Source organism: Molossus molossus, unplaced genomic scaffold, assembly GCF_014108415.1.
Source record: "Molossus molossus isolate mMolMol1 unplaced genomic scaffold, mMolMol1.p scaffold_m16_p_3, whole genome shotgun sequence".
Classification (NCBI taxonomy): Eukaryota; Metazoa; Chordata; class Mammalia; order Chiroptera; family Molossidae; genus Molossus; species Molossus molossus.
Genome location: NW_023425366.1, coordinates 7,392,661 through 7,416,462, shown reverse-complemented (window position 1 = coordinate 7,416,462; position 23,802 = coordinate 7,392,661). Strand labels below are relative to the sequence as shown.

Below are 23,802 nucleotides of genomic sequence, written 5' to 3'. Positions count from 1 at the left end.
CCCTAATTTGCCTTCAAAAAAAAGAAAAGAAAAGAAAGGTACATAATGTTCTCTAATTCTGGCTGTTGGAAAGTCCTAGAACATGAAGTGAACGTTTTCTTTCCATTTGGAATTGTGTTGAGTAAGCTCGTCTGCACCGGTGCTGGTCGGATGGACTTTCACAATTTTAGAAAGCTGGGTGTCCATCCTTTGGCTTAAGAAGCTTTGCCAGCAAGTTGGTTCCGCCTCTCTCATTAATCAGTTTTCATGGACACTGTCTTCCCTGTCAGGAAGGATTTTTTTCCCACTTCGTTACCGTGTTCCTCTTCAGATGGACAGGCTAACCCTACCCATCTGGTCCCACCCAGCCTTTTCACCAGCAAGGGTAACTTATGTCGTGTTTACCCTGCTCCATGTTTTATAAGGTTTGATTCCAAAGTACATTTACTAAAATGATTTCTTTTAAATTTCTTTTAAAATTATTTCTTATTAAAAGCACAAGATAGCTTTATCTTGTGCTTTTAGTAAGTGACCTGTAACTGTCCATCAGAAATTCTGATCAGGAGGTGATAAAACAAAGAAACCTGCCTTTTCAGATCCCACCATATTTTTCACAGGTGAAATGCACAATTAAATGAAAAAAATACTGAATGTAGCAACAAATCTTTTATTTATTTGTTTATCCTTACCTGAAGACATTTTCCCATTTTTGTTCAGATAGAGCGGGAGGGAGAGAGAGGAAGAGAGAGAGAGAGAGAGAAACATCGACGTGAAAGGGACACATCAAGTGACTGCCTCCCGCACGACCCAACCAGGGCTGGAGACGAATTGCAACCGAGGTATGTGCCCCTGACTGGAATCAAACCCGTGACTCGTTGGTCTGTGGGCCATCGCTATAACTGCTGAGCCAAACCGGCCAGGGTGCAACAGATCTTTTTACCACTTTCACTGGCCCTTCTCAGGAAGGGGCATTGCCACGTGCAACCAGAATCAAAGGTTCTTCACCTGTAGCCCTGCCAGGGATTCTTGCCTCCAAGGGAAACTCCCAGCCTGGTCTATGATTGAACAATGTTTACACACCCATTTGCTGTCATTCTAAAACAGGACTCCTGCCTTAGGAAGCCGTTGTATTGGAGAATCTTTAAGGTCTATGTTAACTCTTAAGGTTTTATTGATATATAAATATTTATGGTTCAAAACAGGAAGGACAAGTAGGATTCTAATAAAAGAACCTTTTTTTAAAAATGTTTTTTCTTAATTGATTTTAGAGAGAGAGGAAGGGAGAGGGAGAAAGAGATAGAAACATCGATGAGAGAGAACATTGATTGGCTGCCTCCTGCATGCCCCCCACTGGGGATCGGGCCCACAACCTGGGCATGTGCCCTGACTGGGAATCGAACGGTGACCTCTTGCTGCATGGGCCGACGCTCCACCACTGAACCACACCGGCTGGGTGGAACCATCTTTTTATTTTTCCTTGGTTATGTCTTTCCTAGTTAATTTGTCTTCCTCATTGGAGCCGAGAATAAAATATTTAGGTAAATGTGAGATAGTGATATTGGGTAAGCAGAATTCAAAATCCTATCAACGTAAATCGTCTTGTAGTTTGATTTTTAAAATGTAAAACACAGTAGCAAAAAGAAAATTAACCCTTTGAATATTGTGAATATGAAAATAGATTTTGCATAATGATTCCCAAAACATTTAAAGAGATTTAAAAAAAACTTTTAAATAAATTTATTTTTGTTACAGATGTTTCTTCTTTTTTCCCCATTGACACCCTCCTCCCCATCCTCCCCACCCCATCCCCAGCTTTGTTGTCCATGTCCATCGGTTATGCGTACATGCATATAAGTTATGTGGTGTATCTCTTTCCTCCCCCCACCTCCTCTTCTGAGGGTTGTCAGTCTGTACCCTACTTCCACATCTCTGGTTCTACCCTGTTCCTCAGACTATGTTCATTATATTCCACAAATCAGTGAGATCATGTGATATTTGTCTTTCTCTGCTTGGCTTGTTTCGCTTAGGATAATACTCTCCAGGGCCCTCCATGTCGTCTCAAAGGATAAGAGATCTTTCTTTCTTACAGCTGCATAGTACTCCATTGTGTATATGTACCACTGCTTTTTTATCCATTCGTCTACTGATGAACAACTGGGCTGTTTCCAGATCTCAGCTATTATAAATAGTGCTGCTACGAACATGGGGGTACATATATTCTTTCTGATTGGTGTTTCAGGCTTCTTAAGGTATATTCCTAGAAGTGGGATCACTGGGTCAAATGGAAGTTCAAATTTTAGTTTTTTGAGGTAACACCATATTGTTTTCCATAGTGGCTGCACCAGTCTGCATTCCCACCAGCAGTGTTTAGAGTCCCCTTTTCTCCACACCGTCGCCAACACTTGTTGTTTGACGATTTGTTGATGGCAGCTATTCTGACAGGTGTAAGGTGATACCTCATTATTGTTTTAATTTGCATCTCTCTGATGATTAGTAATATTGAGCATTTCTTCATATGTCTCTTGGTCATTTGTATGTCCTGTTTGGCAAGGTGTCTATTCAGTTTCTCTGCCCATTTTTTAATTGGGTTCTTTGTGTTCCTTTTGTTGAGTTGTATGAGCATTGTATATATTTTGAAAATTAACCCCTTATCTGATGTATCATTGGCAATGATGTTCTCCCATACAGTGGGTTGCTTTTCCATTTTGATGGTTGTTTCTTTTGCTGTGCAGAAGATTTTGAGTTTGATGTAGTCCCATGTGTTCATTTTTTCCTTTATTTCTGTTGCCTTAGGTGATGTATCAGTGAAAATTCTGCTGTGTATGATGTCTGAAACTTTGTTGCCTACATCTTCTTCTAGAATTTTTATGGATTCATGGGTCACAGTTAAGTCTTTTATCCATTTTGAGTTTATTATTGTGTATGGTGTAAGTTGATGGTCTAGTTTCATTTATTCGCCTGTAGCTGTCCAATTTTTCCAACACCATTTATTAAAGAGGCTGTCTTTACTCCACTGTATGCTCTTGCCACCTTTGTCAAATATTAATTGAGCATAATGTCTTGGGTCAATTTCCGGGTTCTCTGTTCTGTTCCACTGGTGTATTTGCCTGTTATTGTGCCAGTACCAGGCTGTTTTGATTATAGTAGCTTTGTAGTATAACCTGAAATCTGGTAATGTGATCTCTCCTACTTTGTTCTTTTTTGTTTTTCAAGATTGCTGTGGCTATATGGGTTTTTTTTTGGTCCCATATAAACATTTGAAGTGTTTGTTCTAGTTCTGTGAAATATGTTGTTGTTATTTTGATGGGGATTGCATTGAATCTATAGATTGCTTTGTGTAATGTGGACATTTTAATGATGTTAATTCTTCCAATCCATGAACAAGGTATGTGCTTCCACTTTTTTATATCTTCTTCTATTTCTTTTTTCAATGTCCTGTAGTTTTCTGCAAATAGGTCCTTTACTTCTTTGGTTAAGTTTATTCCTAGGTATCTTAATTTTTTTGCCACGATGGTAAATGAGATTTTTTTTTAGTTTCTCTTTCTGTGAGTTCATCATTGGTGTATAAGAATGTCGTCGAGCCCTGGCCGGTTTGGCTCAGTGGTTGGAGTATTGGCTTGCGGGCTGGAGAGACCTGGATTCAGTTCTCGCTAACAGCACGTACCTCGGTTGCAGTTTGTCCTCTGCCCCAGCTGGGGTTGTGTGGGTGGCGACCACTGATATCTCTCTCTCACATCAGTGTTTCTCTCTCTCTCTCTCTCCCTCCCTCTGTCCCTCTTGCTCTGTGAATGCAAAAAGTGTCCTCAGGTGAGGATTAAAAATAAAAAAAGAATGTCGTTGATATCTTGACGTGAATTTTGTATCCTGCTACTTTGCCAAATTTATTTATTAAGTCTGGTAGATTTTTGATGGAGTCTTTAGGGTTACCATGTGTAATATCATGTCATCTGTGAATAATGACAGTTTCACTTCTTCCTTTCCATTTGGATTGCTTTTATTTTTATTCATGTCTGATTGCTGTGGCTAAGACTTCCAGTACTATGTTAAATAAGGATGGCGATAGTGGGCATCCTTGTCTTGTTCCTGTTCTTAAGGGAAATGCTTTTAGTTTTTGCCCATTGAGTATGATGTTGGATGTAGGTCTTTCAATATATGGCCTTTATTATATCAAGATATGATCCCTCTATTCCCACATTACTGAGTGTTTTTATCAGAAATGGGTGCTGGATTTTGTCGAATGCTTTTTCAGCATCTATTGATATGATCATGTGGTTTTTATCTTTCATTTTGTTTATGTGGTGTATCACATTTATTGATTTGTGAATATTGTACCAGCCTTGCATCCCTGGGATGTGGTGAATTATTCACTTGGTCATGGTGAATAATTTTTTCGATGTATTGCTGGATCCGATTTGCTAGTATTTTGTTCAGGATTTTGGCATCTATGTTCATCAGGGATATTGACCTGTAGTTTTCTTTCTTTGTAGTGTCTTTTTCTGGTTTTGGAATTAGAATTATGCTGGTCTCATAAAATGAGTTTGGAAGTCTTTCTTCTTGAATTTTTTGAAATAGTTTGAGGAGAATGGGTGTTAGTTCTCCTTTGAATGTTCGGTAAAACTCCTCCATGAAGACGTCCGGACCTGGGCTTTTGTTTGCTGGGAGAGTCTTGATTACATCTTCAATTTCCTTAGTTGTTATTGGTCTGTTCAATTTTTCTATCTCTTCCTGGTTCAGTTTTGGGAGACTGTGTGTTTCTAGAAATTTGTCCATTTTGCTTAGATTGTCGAATTTGTTGCTATATAATTGTTCATAGTATTTGTTAACAATCCTTTGTATTTCTGTGGTGTCAGTTATTCTCCTCTTTCATTTCTGATTTTGTGTATTTGAGTTCTCTCTCTTTGTTTCTTGGTGAGTCTAGCTAAGGGTCCATCAATCTTGTTTATCTTTTCAAAGAACCAGCTCTTTGTTTCATTGATCGCTTGAATTGTTTTTTGGTCTCTATGTAGTTTATTTCTGCTGTGATCTTTACTATTTCCTTCATTCTACTTGCTCTGGGGTTTTCTTTTTGTTTGCTTTCTAGTTCTTTAAGTTATGAGGTTAGATAGTCAATTTGAATTTTTATTTTTTGTTTCTTGAGGTAGGCCTGTAGTGCTATGAACTTCCCTCTCAGAACTGCTTTCGCTGTATCCTGTAGATTTTGTGTTGTGTGTTCATTTTCTTTGGTTTCCAGGAGGTTTTAAATTTCTTCCTTGGTCTCCTTGGTAACCCATTCATTGTTTAATAACATGCTATTTAACCTCCATGTGTTCAAATGTCTTTGCATGTTCTTGTTGTAGTTGATTTCTAGTTTCATGCCATTGTGATCCGAGAAGATGCTTGATATGTTTTCAATCTTCTTGAACTTGTAGAGACTTAGTTTGTGACCTAACATGTGGTCTATCTTTGAGAATGTCCCATGTGCACTTGAGAAGAATGTGAATTTTGCAGTTTTGGGGTGTAATTCTCTGTAATATCTATTAAATCTATTTGGTCTAGTGCTTCATTTAGAGTCTCTGTTTTTTTTGTTAATTTTTTGTCTAGAGGATTGATCCAGTGATGTCAGTGGGGTGTTGAAGTCCCCTGCTATGAGTGTATTGCTGTCAATTTCTCCTTTGGAGTCCTCCAGAAGATTTTTAATATATTTTGGTGCTCCTGTATTGGGAGCATATATGTTTACCAAGGTTATATCTTCCGGTTGGATAGATCCTTTCAATATTATGTAGTGGCCTTCTCTGTCTCTAGTTATAGCCTTCATTTCAAAATCTATTTTATCAGATAACAGTATGGCTACTCCAGCTTTTTTTCCTTTCCGTTTGCTTGGAATATTTTTTTCCAACCCTTCACTTTCAACTTATGTGAGTCTTTTGTTGTGAGGTGGGTCTCTTGTCAACAACATATATGTGAGTCATGTTTTCTTATCCAATCAGGTACTCAGTGTCTTTTTATCGGAGCATTCAGTTCATTTACATTTAAGGTGATTATTGATATGTACTTATTTATTGCCATTTTTGTTTAGTGTGGTTATAGTTTTCTTCCTATTTCTTCTACTAATTATAGCAGTCCTTTTAACATTTCTTGCAGTGCTGGTTTGGTGCTAATATATTCCCTTAGCCTTTTTTTTTTTTTTTTTTTGTCTTGGAAACTCTTTATTTGACCTGTTTTGAATGAAAGCCTTGCTGCATAGAGTAGTCTTGGATTCAGATCCTTGTTTTTCATGAGCTTGATTACTTCATGCCATTCCTTTCTGGCCTGTAATGTTTCTGTTGAGAAGTCAGGTGATAGCCTTATGTGGGTTCCTTTTTAGGTAATCTGTTGCTTATCTCTTGCTGCCTTTAGGATTCTCTCTTTGTCTTTAATTTTTGGCATTTTAATTACTATGTGTCTTGGTGTGGGCCTTTTTGGGTTCTTCTTATTTGGGGCTCTCTGTGCTTCTTGAATTTGAATGCCTTCTTCCTTCACCAAATTAGGGAAGTTTTCTGTCACTATTTTTTGGAATATATTCTCTATCCCTTGCTCATTTCCTTCTTCTTTGGGGACTCCTATGATGTGAATATTATTATGTGTCTAGTTGTCCCACAGTTCTCTTAAGCCGTCTTCCTGTTTTTTAATTGTTTTTTCCTTTTGGTTTTCTGAATGGTTGATTTTTTTCTACCCTGTCTTCTAATTCACTGACCTGGTCCTCGGCGTCCTCTATTCTGCTGTTTAGTCCTTCCAATGTGTTCTTTATTTCTGCTATGTAATTATTCATTTTCAGTTGGTTGGTTTCCACTATTTCTATATCTTTACTCATGGTATTGATGTCTTTACTCATGCTGTTGCGCTTCCTCAAGATCATGCCTCTGAACTCTACCTCTGATAACTTGCTTAACTGCATTTCACTTATCTCATCTTCGGTAGAGGGCTTTTGTTCTTTCATTTGGGATTTGTTTCTTTGTTTTAGCATTTGGCTATCTCAGTGGATTTTGGAGCCTGCCAAATTTTCCCTGTGAGTGTTGGTGTTCTGCTGTTTGTGGCTCCCTCTACTGGGTTTGGATGAGCATGGGAGAACCCACATTAAACACCACTGTCAAGTCTTACCTTCCTGGATAGATTTGCAAGCCCAGGAAAGGTTCAGTTATCCTCTAGCTTTTTGCCTGGAGGTTATTAGTCTCAGTTACTTAAAGAGCCTTGGGTTCTCAGTTGAATGAAAAACTCCCTCAGGTGTTCAGCATAAGAGGATTTCCCTAGGTTGGGGCAGCTGCTCATTGTTAATGAACCTCAATTTGTATTTCTTTACCCCAGCTGGGTGGGGTTGAATCTCCCTAGAGCTCTAGGAAGGAGCAAGATGGCCACTGTCCTTTGTGGCCGCAACTCAGCAAAAACTCTGAGCACCCTCCAAAACCTGACCATCCCCACACAGTTCCAGTTTAGTCCGCCCTTCCTCTGCCAGAGCCCAAGGTGCGTGGCTGCAGCCAGTTCAGTACTCTGACCCAGCCCTCTGCACTGTGGAGCTGGCTTGGGATTTTAACCCCGAGGGTGCTGCTCACAGCTAAGGCTGCTGCTGTCCATGGGCTCCCAGCTCCCCTCCTGCCCCTTCGCAGACCTACCAGGCTTGTTCAGTGTCCCTGGTTATGTGGTCCTCTCAAGCTGCTTATTCCTGATAATTTGTCTTTATTTTAGTTGTAATTCCAGTTTGGTCCTGGGAGATCATCTGTGTAGCTTCCATTCACTCCGCTGTCATTTTGTAACCCCCTAAAGAGATTTAAAAAAAAGAAAATCAGGAGATCCTTTTTAATATTTATAATAGCAAGAGGCAGCAAAATGGAGAAGACACTTCAAATACTTTAGAGCGGGGTGCAGCTGTCCCTGTATTGGGGTTTGTCACTCTTCTTCATGGTTTATTGCTGAGCTAAGTCTGGATATTTCCATAATGCAAGAAGGAAAGCGTAGTTTATTTGAACAGCTGTGGTAGGACCCATGTGGTGGTTTTGTGTAATTTTTTTTTTTTTTATTCTCACCCGAGGTCATTTTTGCATTTATCTTCAGATAGAACGGGAGGAAGAGAGAGAGAGAGAAACATCGATGTGAGAGATACATCGAGTGGCTGCCACCCACACAACCCCATCTGGGGCGGGGGACAAACTGCAACCGAGGTACATGCCCTTAGATGGAACTGAACCCAGGCCTCTCTGGTCCGTGGGCCTATGCTCTAACTGCTGAGCCAAACCGGCCAGGGCCCCATGTGGTGGTTTTGTACTTTAATATTCCCATATATCTAAGAACAACTGCCACAAAGTACCCTGGTCAGGACATACTGTCTCAAAGGCCCATGATCATGGGAATTCACATTGTTATGTCCCCTTTAGAACATGCAGTGTCTGACGTCTAATGTGAGGTAGTAACAAAGTTTAAGAATGAGATTTATATCTTCACATATTATGAAAGAGGCTTAACAATTATGGGTTTTAAAACAATTGCTTCTCTACCAAATTTTACCCAGTTCATGTGGTATTTATGGATAGCGCTTATATATACTTTATTTGTTTTATTTTTTCTTGGTTAATTTAAAAGGCTCTGAAGATCAGGTTGTTTCATTTGAGTCGATTATTCCACTTTTTTTGTTTTTTTATTTGAACTGTGCCTGGGTCTATTTTTATTGGTGACTGAGGCCTTAGAGTTTGTTATAGAATTTTCTATGAAACACTGTATCATTTTCATATGTGAAAGAAGAAAATAGCAACAAGTATTAAAAATTTTCTTACTTCAAGATAATTGAAGAGAGTGCCCTGACTTGATGACATTTGTCAGTTGAGGAAACAGTAATTTTTGCCTAATCGTATCTGCGGAAGGGTTGGGTGTGGCCTTTGGAAATGTGACTCAATCAAAGTGAGTCTGTACCCGAATATCAGTTATGGGCGGCTTCCTGGTGAGTTCAGTGTTCACAGTTGTTTGCCTCCGTCCACGTTGACGATGTAATTTCTCTAGTCTTTTGATGTAGTTGTGAGTACAAGGCATTTCTTGCTCTTGTTGTGTTATACTGGTATTTACTACGATTTCAAGGTGAGAAAGAAAATCCACCTAGAAAATGTTCATATCGAACCACCATTTGTTTTAATGTAAAAACATGTGTTTCTCTTTAGATACCTGGTCATTCAAATGTGCATTTACTTGAAAAATATAGATGAACATTGAAATGGCCAAAATATATTTGAATGTACAATTTGCCGGTTACAGTTACTGAAGGCTGAGGTGTGCCAAGCGTCGGTCTAAAGGGCTTCGTGTAAAAAGCTCTCTACACAAACTGCCTGTCTCCCAGTAACCTGTGCAGAGGTTTTAGCCCGGTGCCGTTGTTCAGGAGGCGAGGGCCGTGCACAGAAGTCAGTTGTCCAAATGTTTCGAACCCAGGCAGTGGGACTCTGGAGAGCCTAACTACTCTATACTGCTGCCCTAAATTCTTCTCTAAAAGGACATATAGGAAGTTTATGAGTCGGCATGCCTTACTGGGCATACCACGTTGGGCACACCTCTCCACCTACCATGGAGGACCTATACCAGAGCGCCAGCCACCGTGGGAGCTGGTAAGTAAGCCATGGCCCCTGTTCTGCGGAGCTCTCGTCTGCAGGGTGCAGCCGTGCCCGCCAGTTGTTGGGACCTGGTGCTCCGGAAGGAGGAGCTGCGTACAGAAAGAGTGGCGATAACGCGATGGTCTTTCCATGACCTCATTTTAGGAGTTCCTGCCCTTCTGTAGAATCCCGTAGTGGTCAGGGACAGCCAGCTCTGTTTTGTTAAGCAGGTACACAATAAAGACAGTATTTTGCAGTTCAGTGGGAAGAACTAAAAGGCTAGTAGGTTTTGCATTTTGGAATTCTGGATATTCTTCATGTGATGATGGAACATTGATGAGCTTTGGCCGGCGGTTCCTGGAAATTGCCGGTCATGGCCAACCGATGTCTGATGTAATTAACTTGAATACATATGTTGGAGATTAGCCAGTTCCATGGGCCAGAATTGTTATAGACTCACATTGCCTCATCAACATGCACATGCACATTTCTACAAACGTAGCGTGTTCTGTTGTTTCTCCCGAAACATTGGCATTCTCTTACAATAGCCTTGCGTGTGTTTCTCTCCGGTCTTAGCATCTTAAAGTTTAGTATAATAAATTATTATACAAACAGATATAAAGTGATTTGTCCTTTGGGATGCTCAGCATAATATATTGGTTAGCTATGTGATTATTTACCCTTTGTAACTAGCTCAGAAGAAACGTCATCTTTATGAAGTCTGTAGCTAATCAAATAGCACAGTAACTAATACGTTTAGAGGTCTTTGATTTCTAATTTGGTCCATGACACCTCAGTGAAAACATAAGAATGGTAGCCAGATGGATTAATTTAAAGATAAGCAAAGGCAGTACTAAAAATTAATTAATCAACATTTAAAAAACTGGAGTCAAGGAGGCATACAAAATTGAAATCGAAAAGTAAATCACAAAGTGTATATTGGTTTATTCAGCCAAAATAGAAGCCCTTGGTCATGGAATTTTAGGACTGGAAAGGGAGTTTGTGGCAGGCTGAATAAAGGCCCCCAAATAGGTTCACCTCCTAATCTATAAGATCTGTGAATATGTTGCCTTCTACGGCAAAGGGACTTTGTAGATTTAAGGTGAGGCTTTTGAGATAGACTACCCTGCATTATTCAGGTGGGCCCATGTGATCAACAGAGTCCTTATAAGAAAGAGGAAGGAGAGTCAGAGTCAGAGAAGGAAACGTGACAATGGAAATAGAGGCTCCAGTGATGCAGCCACAAGCCAAGGGATGGGAGCAGCCCCCTGACGCTGGAAAAGGCAAGCGATGGATTTCTAGAAGCGCAGCCCCGTCCACACCTCGATTTCAGTGCAGGGAAACTGATCTTGGACTTCTGACCTCCGGAACTGTAAGAACGTCATCAATTTGTGTTGTTTTAAGCTCCGAAAGTTGTGGTAATTTGTTACAGCAGCTTGAGGGAACTAATTCAGACCTTAATATTCATGTAGTACAATGACTCAGTCTGAAGCCTCACCGACCAGGTCTGGGAAGGGGAAGGGACCCTTAGGAGTGGGAGGGGGATAAAGGGAACGTGTTTGTGTCCAAGACTACCTTTAACATCTCGAAAGAGCTCCGATGAGTAATTGGTGGCAGTTAGTGACACAGGAGTGAGGTACAGCAATGCCTCATGTCTGAAGCCCCGAGTCCCACCTGAGCAGCTCCTCTCCTGCTTGTAGGTCAGACCGTTGATGTCTTTCCCTTCCCTCCCTCAGTTCCTGGAAGTCCATCCCGCTGCTGCAGCTGTCTTGATTATGTCCAATGCCAACCGGCTATCTTTTGCGTTTGTATGTGAAATATTCTTGACTCCATATGTACTGAACAGGTGTTTCGTACATCATCTCCGATTAGTGAGCCTCTCTCCCTGGTCCCCAGAAAGAAGCCCGAAACATTCCCTAACTGGGGCATTTGTTTTAAATTAACAGAAAGCTGTTTTTTGTTTTTTAAACTTAATTCCAATTCCTTCTTTGGCATTTGAAGATCATTTGATTTTATTCTGTTTTGTGAAAATGAGGACTCTTTGGTCAACTTCTATTTTGTTTGGTCTGCTTGAAAAGAAAGTTTTGCCTTATTTCTAGCCAGCTGATCCTTTTTCACTTAGAGTGTGTTATTTTCTAAGGCGATGGGTATTTTGTGTTTCTCCTGAATCTTATCCAAGCACCCTCTGATGCTTTTGGGCAGCAGCTCCCTGAACTAAATCTAGTTATTTAGTTCTGTCACTGGGTCTAGTCAGTGGTAGAGGTAGGAGCACCTGTTTGTGAATGTGGGGGAAAATACCCTGTGGTAATTTGGAATTTTGACTTGAAATTGACACAGTCGAAATACAAATCAGCATGAACCTTGAATGAAAATCAGCTGATTAATAATACATTAGAGTCTCTGAGAAGTGAAATGAACTTTTCAAACTAAATTTTTTGATTTTACGATATTCTTTTGGAAATTATTTTGTTCCTTCATTACTACAAAAAAGACACCCGGCCCTAAAATTTAATTATAGGACCTCTGCCTTTGTTGGAGTACATTCTCTGGACCTTTGATTCTCCCACACAGTATGTAGAAGAAAGTTGAGTGAGTGCCGTGTAAACCAAACAGTGCATTAAAACACGCAAGACATTACAGTTTCACTTCTTGGCTGAGATTTGGCTAATCTTGGTAATCTATTTTGTTAGGTACAGTATTTACAAGGAACTGTTAGCTGGGGAGAAAGAGAAATATGGAACCTGTCCACTTCATCAAATGCCTATTGAGCAAAGAGTATAGATGGTTACCATTTCCAACAACTACTCATTCTTATTATTGATCAATTTCAATACAATAACTCTCAGAGAAAGCACTGAAAGTCTTTTTAAAAAATGTTTATTTTAGCCCAAACCACTGGTTTGGCTCAGCAGTTGGAGCATTGGCCTGCGAACCAGAGAGTCCTGGGTTCAGTTCCCGCTAGGGGCATGTACCAAAAAAAAAGAAGTTTATTTTAAATATGTTTTTATTGATTTTTGAGAGAGAGAAAGGGAGAGGGAGAGAGAGAGATAGAAACATCAATGAGAGAGAAATACCAACATCAATCGGCTGCCTCCTAAATGCCCTCTGCTGGGGATCGAGCTTGAAACCTGGGCATGTGCCCTGATTGGGAATCGAACCAGTGACCTCTGGGCATGTGACCTGACTGGGAATCGAACCGGAGACCTCAACCACTGAGCCACACCAGCAAGGCCTAAAAGCCTTAAAATTTTTTTTTTTCTCTGTTGAGGCATGAGTAAGGGACGGGGCAAACTGCTTTGAGCTCTCTTTTAAGACCTTGCAGATGTCCTGCTCCTCATCAAACTTGACTTCCTACACTGAACACGTGCTGATGGTTTTTATTGGAACCAATTTTATTATGATGGCTGCCAAATGGTGGTTTTACAACCCGCCACATCTATCAGTTGATGGTCTGCCACTGTCGGGTCGAGTGTACCCCCCCTTCCCTTCCCTTCCTTCCTTATTGACTTATAAATCTGTTATCCCTCGAGTCATGAATTCCCGTTTTTCCCAGTGGTTTATAACCTATTACTACCCTTATTTATTTTGATATTCGCATGACTTTTTTATTTTTAAGTTGTCTAGTGTCATGCGTGCCTTTAAAGCCACGGGTCCAAGTCACTCTCTTACGTGCATTTATTTTGCTTTGTGTTTCTCCTCCTTCCTCACTTTATGCAAGGATTACACAAGTTCGGTCTTTCTCTAAAAGTCGGAAGATTGCACGTAAAGGGACTTACCTTTTCTGAGCCTGATCATGCGCTTTTCTTCCTGCTGCTGTTATTGCCCATTCAGCCATCCCGTCGTAGAAGAAAAGGCTCAGGGTCCTGAGCGGAAGACTGTGATGCTTGTTCAGAGTCAGGCACCTTTGAAACCTCCATTCATCATGTCTTTTCTTTTCCTCAGTTCATGACGATCAGCAGGCTTAGAGCACATTGTGGCTATTTTAATATAGTGCATCTTCTTTCCAGTCTGTTTTTTTTATCTTCATGCTTAAAATACTGTTATTATTAAAATATTAAAATGATGCTTATGTTCAGATTTGAAGTTTAGTAATAGTGACTCCCATTTAATGAGCATATTCCTTTGGTGCCCGGAGAAATTTTTTTCAAATGTCTTGTTGCCACTGTAAAAATATTAAATTTTTTAGATATCTCAGCCGAAGGGTCTGCGTAACATTTTGGAAAAGCTTTCTCTGAGACAGTTTGGAAACCTCTGTGGCAGTGCTGAATATAGCTTGCATTTCTACAGGAAGAGTGTGAACATCAGTCGTCAGTATTTTGCCTTATTTCTTTTGTTTTCAGGAGTGATTGAAAACTCCGGTATGGAACAGAGGATGGTATTAGGATTTCAATGTTTAGTAAAAAAATAAGCAATATATTTTTTCTTTTTTGGGGACAATTTTTTATTATTATTATTTTTTTTGTATGTGCCCCTAGTGGGAACTGAACCCGGGACTCTCTGGTCTGCAGGCCGACGCTCCAACTGCTGAGCCAAACTGGCCAGGTCTCCCCATCACTATTTATGCCCCCATACCCTCTTCTACCTTCACCCACTCCCCGCCCCTCACAATCACCACACTGTTGTTCATGTCCATGAGTTCTTTCTATTTTTTATTCTTATTTGCTCAATACTGCCCCCCCTCCCCCGAGCTATCTACCTGCTTTCTATCTATGGGTCTGTCTCTATTTTGCTTGTGAGTTCACTTTGTTCATTAAGTTCCATACATGAGTGAAGTTATACAGTACTTGTCTTTCTCTGACTGGCTTCTTTCACCTATATCCACTCATCTCCTGATGGACACTTGGGCTGCTTCCAGATCTTGGTTATTATAAATAACGCGGCAATGACCATAGGGGTGCATATATTACTTTGAATTAGAGTTTTGGGTTTTTTGGGATAAATTCCAAGAAGTGGAATTGCTGGGTCATAAGGCAGTTCTGTTTTTAATTTTTTGAGGTAACTTCATACTGCTTTCTACAGTGGCTGCACCAATCTGCATTCCCACCAATGTGAACAAGAATTGCCTTTTCTCCACATTCTCGCCCAAAACTCATTGTTTGTTGCTTTATTGATGACAGCCGTTGTGACAGGTGTGAGGTGGTATCTCATTGAGGTTTTAATATGCATTTTTCTGGTGATGAGTGAAGTCGAGCATCTTTTCATATGTCTATTGGCCATTTGTGTGTCCACTTTGGATAAGTGTCTGTTCAGGCCCTTTGCTAATCTTTTCATTGGATTGCTAGATTTTTTTTGGTGTTGAGTTTTAAAACTTCTTTATAAATTTTGGATATTAACTCCTTATCAGATGGTATCAGCGAATATGTTCTCCCATTCAGGGGACTGTATTTTCATTTTGCTGATGGTTTCTTTTGCTGTGCAAAACTTTTTAGGTTGATGTAGTCTCATTCATTTATTTTTTTCTTTTATTTACCTTGACCAAGGAGATATATAAAAAAATATTGCTATAATAAATGTCCGAGATTTTACTGTCTTTGTTTTCTTCTAGGATTTTTATGGTTTTGAGTCTAACATGTAAGTGTTTAATCCATTTTAAGTTTATTTTTGTGTGCAGTGTAAGAAGGTGGTCTAGTTTAATTTAATCATGTATCTGTTCAATTTTCCCAACACCGTTTATTAAACAGACTATCTTTAGCCCATTGTATGTCTTTTTCCTTCACTAGCTCAGACATTATTTCTTCAAATAGTTTCTCAGTCCCTGCTCTCTCTCTCTCCTCCTTCTGGTATTCCTATGATGTGAATGTTGTTGCATTTCATATTGTCCCAAAGGTCCCTTAAACTATCCTCATTTAAAAAATATTTTTTCTTTTTGCTTCTCTAATTGGATATTTTTTTCTACCTTGTCTTCCAAATCACTGACTTGATCCTTCATTGAGCCTGCTGTTTATTTTTTATACTGTATTCTTTATTTCAGATATGGCATTCTCCACTTCTGACTGGTCCTTTTTTATGATTTCTATATCCTCTTTTCATGCTGTTGAGCATCCTTATAATAATTACTCTGAACTCTGTAGCTGATAAATTGCTTACCTCTCATTTCATTTAACTCTTCATCTGGAGAATTCTCTCGTTCTTTCATTTGGGGCATGTTTCTTTGTTTCCCCATTGTGACTGCCTATTTGTGTTTGTTTTTATGTATTAGGTAGATCTGCTATGACTCCCAGTCTTGGTAGGGTTTCCTTATGTAGTAGTGACCTGTGGGATCCAGTGGCACAGTCTCCCTGATCACCAGAACTAGGTGCTCTTAAGTATGTCTCTTGTGCATGTTGTGGGCCCTTCTGTTGTAATTGAGTCTTGATTGCTATCAGCCTGATGCATGGGTTTGACCCTCAAGCTGGCTGACAGTGAGGCTCAACCACCAACACAGTGTGCAGGTGCTGATTACATAAAGCAGGATTTGCTCAGCAGGGTTTGGTGCCTGCCAGTATCTCCCTGTGGATATGCTGCTTGTGAAGCTTATTGGATTATTCTCTGTTGTGGTCTGAAGCTGGCCACTGGGTGTATTAATTGGTTCTGGACCTCCTTGGAGGGACTCTGGTACAGATCAATGTCAGACACTGTTAGTGACTGGGCCTGGGTGCATGTGGAAAGAACCAAGCTATGCACCAAGGTCTGCTTTTACCAGCCTCAGGCGTAGGAGCAGGGCAGGCAAAGGCTCAAAGCACCCAGAGATCTGCCTCTGCCTGTAAGCTGTCTGTTATTCTCAGTCACTTAATGAGCCTCTGGCTGTATTCTTAGCAGGGTGTAAGCTCCACAGGGTGGGGCAAGAGGGATTCCAGTTGGTGGGACTATTGCTTACCCCAGACTAATGCTACCTGGTGAGAAAAGCTCTGCCTAAGAATGATGCTGTCTGCAGTATGAGGGAATGACTCAACACAGGGGTCCTGGCAGCTGTTCTCTCAGCTCTGTCCCCAGAGCGACCAGCCCTAGACTCTTCTCATGCAGCTCTAGACGACTCTGTCCTCCCTCTGCTCCCAAAGCTCAAGGTGAGTGGCTGCGAATGAAATTCTGTGCACTGGCCCTTTAAGAGAGTACCTATGTTTCTAGCCATCTCTCCCTGGGGAACAGAAACCCTGCTGCTTTTCACAACCAGCTGATATGTGGGCACCTTTCCCAGTTCTGGTGGTCTCGGCATGGGGACTCGGCTTGGGGTTTGGACCACATATTTCTCAGGGGAACCTCCTGAAGCTGATATATCCCCTGAAACTGTGGCTGCTACCTGTGCGTGCCCAGCCAGCTGTCTTGCACCTCCGCACTCCCTGCCAGTCTCGGTGTGGCCTTCTCTGTAAGTCCTTGGTTATAAGACTTCTCTCCAGCTAGTCTTCAGCTGCTTGGTCAGGATGATTTTTCTATACTTAGCTGTAATTCCAGTTTGGTCCTAAGAGGAGGTGAGTGTAGCTTCCACCTTATCCACCACCATCTTGGGTCCCAAAAGGCAATATTATTATTAGAGAACATTTTACATTTTGTACTCAAGTGTTGTACTGTTACATTCCCCAAAATAACAAGAGAAATTATGGTTGAAGAACTGGAAAGTTGATGAGATGGTGAGGTTGGGGAGCACTGTTTAGAGGAAACTGATGACTGTCTTTAATTTTATTTTCATTAAAATGAGACTACAGATAGCCCACTGAGGGGAGAGGGGAGAAATTCTTTTAAAATGAATCTTGGATTATTACTAGTTCATTTTATTCACTTCATTTCTACCTCCCACATCTGGTAATTTTTTCAGTATCTACTTCCCCAGCATTTAAGAAGTGCTGGTCAGTGTTTTACATTGTTGGTACTTTACATACAAAGAGACACATTTTTTTCTCCTGTGTCTCTTTGTCTATGCAAATATTTAATTTTCTTAATAGCTTGTAGCATTGCTGAACAATTCTTGGCTCTCAGGTTTTCTCAAAGCACACTACAAATTGGATTCTTGGAACTCCTTATTTCATCCATTCAAACAGAGATAAATTGGCATTTCATACACCTCTTCTACATAGAATTTTTATAACCCTAGGCATGATGTGAGCTTATAATAATAGCTGGTTACTATTCTATGGGAAAACGAAGACAGAGAGAGAGTCATTAAATAACTTGCCCAACATTACACAGCTAGTTAACCTGAGCTGTTAACTAAACAAAATCATCTCTTAAATTGCTCGACTCCTCTGACTATATCGCATAGTAGTTAACAGTTCAGACTCTTGAGGTAGAAGAACCTAAGTTTGAATCCCAGCTTAACCATTTACTACAAAAGTTGTACAAATTGCGTAGTACATCCCTAAAGAGTCGGTGTTAGCCAGCGTGTCAGAATCCACGCCAGCCCCTCGGTGTGCGTTCTCGTTCACTTTTCTAGCTGTAGGATTGTAGCTCTAAAACCCAGTGTGCTTGACTAGGCACTAGATTGGCATCAGCTGCCCTTAATTCTAATTCTTGATGGAGACTGTTAGGGATAGAATGGGATAACATATGAGAAATCACTTATAAGGCATATCACAACGTAAGAGCATGAAGTGTTAATTTATTTTAAATGAAGTTAATTAAAACTGTACATTCTCATAGGAAAATATTGAAAAGAGGAGAAATAAAGTGATGATCTGTTGTATGCCACCTAGAGATAACTGTTTTGTTCCCTTTTAGCCTGAGTTTCATTTTTTTAAACGTAATTTGGTTCTTCAGGAACATTCAGGGACCCCCACAAGGAAGGTTATGTAAAGGGAATTTGGTAGAAGAGAATGCCTGCCACTTGATGTCTTTCTTTTCACCCCAATGATAAGCCTTCCAGTAACTCAGGTTCTTCGTGATCAGTGTTAAAGGTGTAGAAAACCATTTATCAGTTATTTGGGTGATATAAAGGGCCATTCATTGTACGTCCCTTTTCAGGTCTGTTTGTTGAGGGTACGGTTCTTAAGCTGTCACCTGTTCTGAACAGGACCTGTGTGAGGAGTGGCGAGGGGGGGCCTGGCTTGGCACTGCTGCGTCAGTATCGGGGCATCTTCATTGGCCGCAGTGTTGCAGGGGAGCGATGTGCCGAGCTGGCTGCAAACGCCCCTGCCGTCCCAGGCTTCAACGACACGAGAGCCGAGGACGTGACTTTCTCGCTGGGCCTTGTGCATCTCGATCCCACCCAGCATACTGTATTCACCTTGGGGGCCTGAGGTTTGAGCTGGACATTGACAGTGGAGGTAGCAACAGGCAGCTAGGACATCCTGTTGGCCATTGAATAGGTGAAAGAATTGAGGATGCTTTGCTTAGTCGGCATCCTAGGATAGCCGACAGGGGTCCACGTCTGAAAGAGGGAGCAGGCTCTTGGCTCCAGAGGGCAAAACTGCAGTACTTGGGGAACAATGAGATGGGGGCTTCTCCCATCTCCTTGTAATGTAATGCGTGTGTGTGTGTGTGCGCTACATGTAATTATCAGGATTGTCTAGTAATGCAATAGACCTTTGGGAGGAGTACGTTTCTGGTCATTGAACGTATTTAAACTGAGGCTGGATGGAATCTGCCAAGACATGCTATAAAATGCATTTCTTCACTGGATTCGTTCATTCACTCACTCGCTTTTTATTGAGCCCTTCCTATGTGACAGGGCTGTGCCCAGTGCTGAGGAGACAGAGATCAATGTGGTGGCTAAGAGGTTGGATCAAACGACTTCAAAGATCCCTTATAGCTGTGGCTGAAAGAGATTGCTTGCTGCTTCGTTGTCTGTTCCCTTGATAAAGTGTGGAGCTCGGACTTGTGTATTTCTCTGCCTTTGAAACACGCCAGCACGCTGCTGCCGTACGTGTTCTGTGACGTGGGGTGATGCTGCCCATCACTCTGAGAGTTTGTAGGCCATGGACGTCTGTACCAGCCAAGGTTCTGTTTCCCCTCTTCTGAACACAGAGGTGAAAGTTGAACGTAGAGTCAGCTTCAGCTTCTGATGGAATAATGTTGGTTTTTCATGGCAGATGTCTCATGCCATGCTAACTTACATAAGTTTTGAAAGAGTCAAGCTATATCCGAAAGGATAATGAAAGAGCTCAGTGCTTGTGACGGGTAAGGTGACATTACATGTGGACGTTATTGGAAGTTCCTTGTACTTCAAATATGGAACGAAGAGTCTGGTTCGGAGCTTCTGCTTATTTTTCGGAGGGGCGTTCTAGCTTGTGTATACTGAGACACCGAATCTCCTGCTTCAGTACTTGCAAATGGACCACGTGGCGGGGCTAACTCTGTCCCTGCCTGCAGAGACGAGATAGTACCGGGAGAAGCAGAGGTGCCAAGGACAAACAGTGCCGACTGGGAGGTGATATTGGGGTCTCTGTACATTTTGGCCCATCCAGTAAGGCCAGCTGTTCGTTTGTTTCATGTCCAGGTTTGGAATTCACCCAGTTGCAGGCAGGATGCCTGGCCAGCTTAATGTGCTGCTGGCTGAGGCTGGGGTGCCATATGATATCGTGTTAGAAATGGACGAGATCAACCACGATTTCCCAGGTAAGCAATGAGGCCGACGGTGACACGGAAATATTCTGAGCGTGAGTCAAGCCATGCTAGTCTTCGGACAGAAAGTGTGGGGTCACGGAAGACCTACTCATCAGAAGAAGAGGGGGGACGCATTTGAAATGAAATAAATGAAACGGTGCTGAATAGGTTGAGTAGGCAGCACGGGTGATTCTCCCGGGAGGGGAGCTGGAGGGTGGGGTGGATCCTGGGAGGCGAGGCAGGGGGGTGCGTGGCCCGGGACACACCTGGCTGTGGAATCCAGGCCCTGACTCTCGCTCTGTGACCATGTACTAGTGACCCCCCCCCCAGGTTCCTCATTTGTAAAACTGCTGTTGATAATTCAGTGTCTGATTTCTGCAGTGATTACTGGTTTCCAGTTGTACCAACTCACGATTAGCCAAGCAGTTTTCTGTTCTCTGTGAAGAACGAGGACTTCCCTAGATAAGGTGCTGTCCTGGACGGCTGACCCGGGCATTTGCTGCAGGCGAATGACCTTTGGCCCGAGATCATGCTCGTTAAAATTAAACCAGTTCCCTCTGGCAAGTACCCACTGTAAACCCAGGGGAAATCTGTTTATTAGAGAAAAATAATGAAATCACGTGTATGTGTGGATTCACGTGGCATTTTGGCAAAATCCTAAGGTAGTTCATATTATAGCGCTTATAGGGGGGATTTAGGCCGTTTGAATTTTATGCCTCCTTTCAGATTTTGCTGTATCATGTACGAAAACTGCCGGTTCCAGGAATTATGGACAAACCTTTAATATAGTACAGACTCGTAGACCATTTTCTTTTAGACATGAGATTGCATTTAAGTGGTCATTTTAGAAGTTGAAAATGGAATGCAAATATTATAAAATAAAGTAACTGGCGAGATTGTTTTGGGATAATGAAAGAACTTGATTAAGTCACATTAGGTAGATCCACCGTGGGCAAGGAAAACATAATGATGTGAACACCAGTCCGATGCCAAGGTGAGACGCAGGCCTGTTGCTTCTTAGCTGTGTGACATCGGCTAAGTTACTGACCCTCTCTGATAAAGCTCCTTGTACAGTGCCTGGCACAAGGGTGGGTCCTATAAATATTAGCGTTTGTGATTATTGTTGTTATAAAGTCAGATCACTCGCATTTGCCTGTAAAGAAGTGAAAGTGACTCTGTTGAGTTTCATATTTTCTCTTTTTCCTTTCATTATTTAGACACTGATCTGGTCCTTGTGATTGGAGCTAATGACACCGTCAACTCAGCCGCTCAGGAAGACCCCAACTCTATTATTGCAGGCATGCCAGTTCTCGAGGTCTGGAAATCCAAGCAGGTAAAGTTTCAGGCTTGGGCTTCATACGAGTGATCAAAACTCTCTTAAAATGCACACACCCAGGACTTTCCTGGGTCACTTGATGAGAAGTGACAAAGGTTTGAGGAGGCCCGGGAGTTCTGTAGAGTATGTTTCAGGTCCTGTCTGCTCTGAGGTCACCAGAGCATCTGAATGAGGGCCCCGGGCACGGGTGGAACTGGGGGGCTGTCTGGAATAACGAAGTCTGTAACGACAGCAGAAATGAGAGCTTTGGCATGAGCCTGGCCGGACGCCAGGACAAGTCCCTGGAAGAGATGCCTCCCTCTGGGCCAGTGCGTCAGTACTGTCACCTTCGTGGGTGACGACCGGCACAGTTGTTCGTTTAGTGTCACCGAAAGGGAGTTTGCATGTTGTTATGGGGTGTCTGGAAGGAAGGTGGCGTGGAAATCCGGATGACAACGTAGCACGAGGAAGCGAGCTCCGCACTCCTGAACCGCCAGACGGTAGGGAGCTCAGAGGACCGCACGAAGGCTCTTCGCTTCACTGAGAACTGGCTTGATGTTCCACAGGGCGGCGCCAGCCGTCATCCGCGTAGCTGTCACTGTCTGTCAGGGTTAGAGATGGCTTACCTTCCATTTTTCTCTGTAGGACCATAATAGTAGTTACTAGCTCTCTCCTGTGACAGGCTGGATTGTTCCTTGGGCTTCTGTGTTAGCACTTGCTGATGTACTTTACCTTAAAGTGATGCAATAGGAATGATACCATTTCCCACTCAATTACATGTATTTTACATTTGTCGTAGAAGCTTAAAAAATTGAAGTTAATACAATAGAAATGTGCGTTAAAAAATACTCCTTGAGTATTTTTAGTCTCTGAACTAAAGAATTGGTAGTGTGGTACGTGCCTGCCTAGCCATGTCTGCCACACACAGTCTCTCACTTCATCTTCCGTTCTTAGGTCATTGTTATGAAGAGGTCCTTGGGTGTTGGCTACGCTGCCGTGGACAATCCAATCTTCTACAAACCGAACACAGCTATGCTTCTGGGCGATGCCAAGAAGACATGTGATGCCCTACAGTCGAAAGTTCGAGAATCCTACCAGAAGTAGATTTCAAAGGTCAAGCTGTTGTCTAACAAAGCCACCTCTTTAATTGTGGGAACAGGCAATGAAGGTATCGATATAAACAGTATGTAGCTGTAGCAAAGCTCTTGGAAGAAAAAGAAGACCCTGAAGAAAGCGAAGCAAATGCAGGGAAATTTTTTTAAAGAGCCTTTTTAAAAAGGATTGAAAATTTGAAATGTCTTTCTGTGTATATTTTTTTGGTGTTATGAATCAAAAGTATTTTATAAAAGAAGAAAAGAAGAACCTCATTTTCAGTATAATCCATTTGGATTTTTAAAAATTCCTGCTCAGTAACTAGCAATGTTTTAAGAAATTAAGTCTAGGATTTGAAGACTTAACCAAACACAGATCTGAAAAATCTGACACAGATTAAACATTAGAGGCACCTGTAATGGTTTTGCAACAAATGTGACTAATTTGAAACTTGTATCAGCTCCTGACCTTTAACTGTAATCTGAATCACCCATATCAAATTGGTTTCAGTTTTTCAAACTGTACTTTCAATTGTAGATTTCAGGGGTGTATTTTCTCACTTCTATTTTAATACATTAAAGGACTAAGTGATTGCCCAAAGATGCTAGAAACAGTCATTCTCTTTGTATGTTTCATCAGAACACCAATGAAACATAATGTGAAATCAGTATTAGTTGTATTTTTTTAAAGCCCTATTTCTAATCGGTGATCTCTTTAATTTCAATCAATTTATAATGTGTAGTACTGTACTAAGTGCACTTGAATGGAATTCAACTATTTGCCTAATAAAATGAGTTCGTTATGTTTGCACAGTGATGTAGCATTTGTCTCTGGCGACAAAATGCTAACATTGAACATCTCTGCTTGTTATTAACATCCGGGGAAAACTTGCTACTATAAAATAGATGGAATTAATCTGTCTTAATGGTTCACAAGAATTTTTTTTTTCTTCCAAAGCAGAGTGTGCTTTGAGGTCTTGTGTAATTGATCACATTTCAGAGAAATTGTGTCACTTTTTTTTTTTTTTTAAACTACCTCCTGGGGTAAGCACCAGTACAGATCATGTCTTTTTGCAATAAGAGTGTAGGTTTTCTTTGTGACTCCTACATTGCCAAAAGCTCTACGTAGGTTGAATGTGTGATGGGTACTTAGAATATATGTCTTTCTGTATTACTAATCTGGCAGTGAGTTTCTTGAAACAATTATTAACACATGAAAACTCTCTAAACCAGAAAAAGAAATAACTGGTGCAAAGATATTTTACTCTGATTCTCATGTTTACTGAGTTTACAATTTACAATATTTATTGGTTTGGTAATTAAT

The 23,802-nt window shown here is 41.3% G+C and overlaps 1 protein-coding gene across 4 annotated transcripts in view; it reads left to right on the top strand.

The window, feature by feature from the left end:
- Positions 1 to 23,283, top strand: part of NNT (nicotinamide nucleotide transhydrogenase) — a 103,391-nt gene extending 80,108 nt beyond the window's left edge. For 3 of the 4 annotated variants that reach the window (XM_036279268.1, XM_036279269.1, XM_036279266.1), the window contains exons 20-22: positions 19,966 to 20,084; positions 21,290 to 21,405; positions 22,342 to 22,951. In XM_036279268.1, the coding sequence (XP_036135161.1) occupies positions 19,966 to 20,084; positions 21,290 to 21,405; positions 22,342 to 22,491 (385 nt within the window). In that variant the 3' untranslated portion in view covers positions 22,492 to 22,951. Of the gene's footprint in view, positions 1 to 19,965; positions 20,085 to 21,289; positions 21,406 to 22,341 lie in introns of all 4 variants that reach the window. The other variant, XM_036279265.1, reaches the window with a different exon arrangement.
- The last annotated feature ends 519 nt before the right edge of the window (positions 23,284 to 23,802 follow it).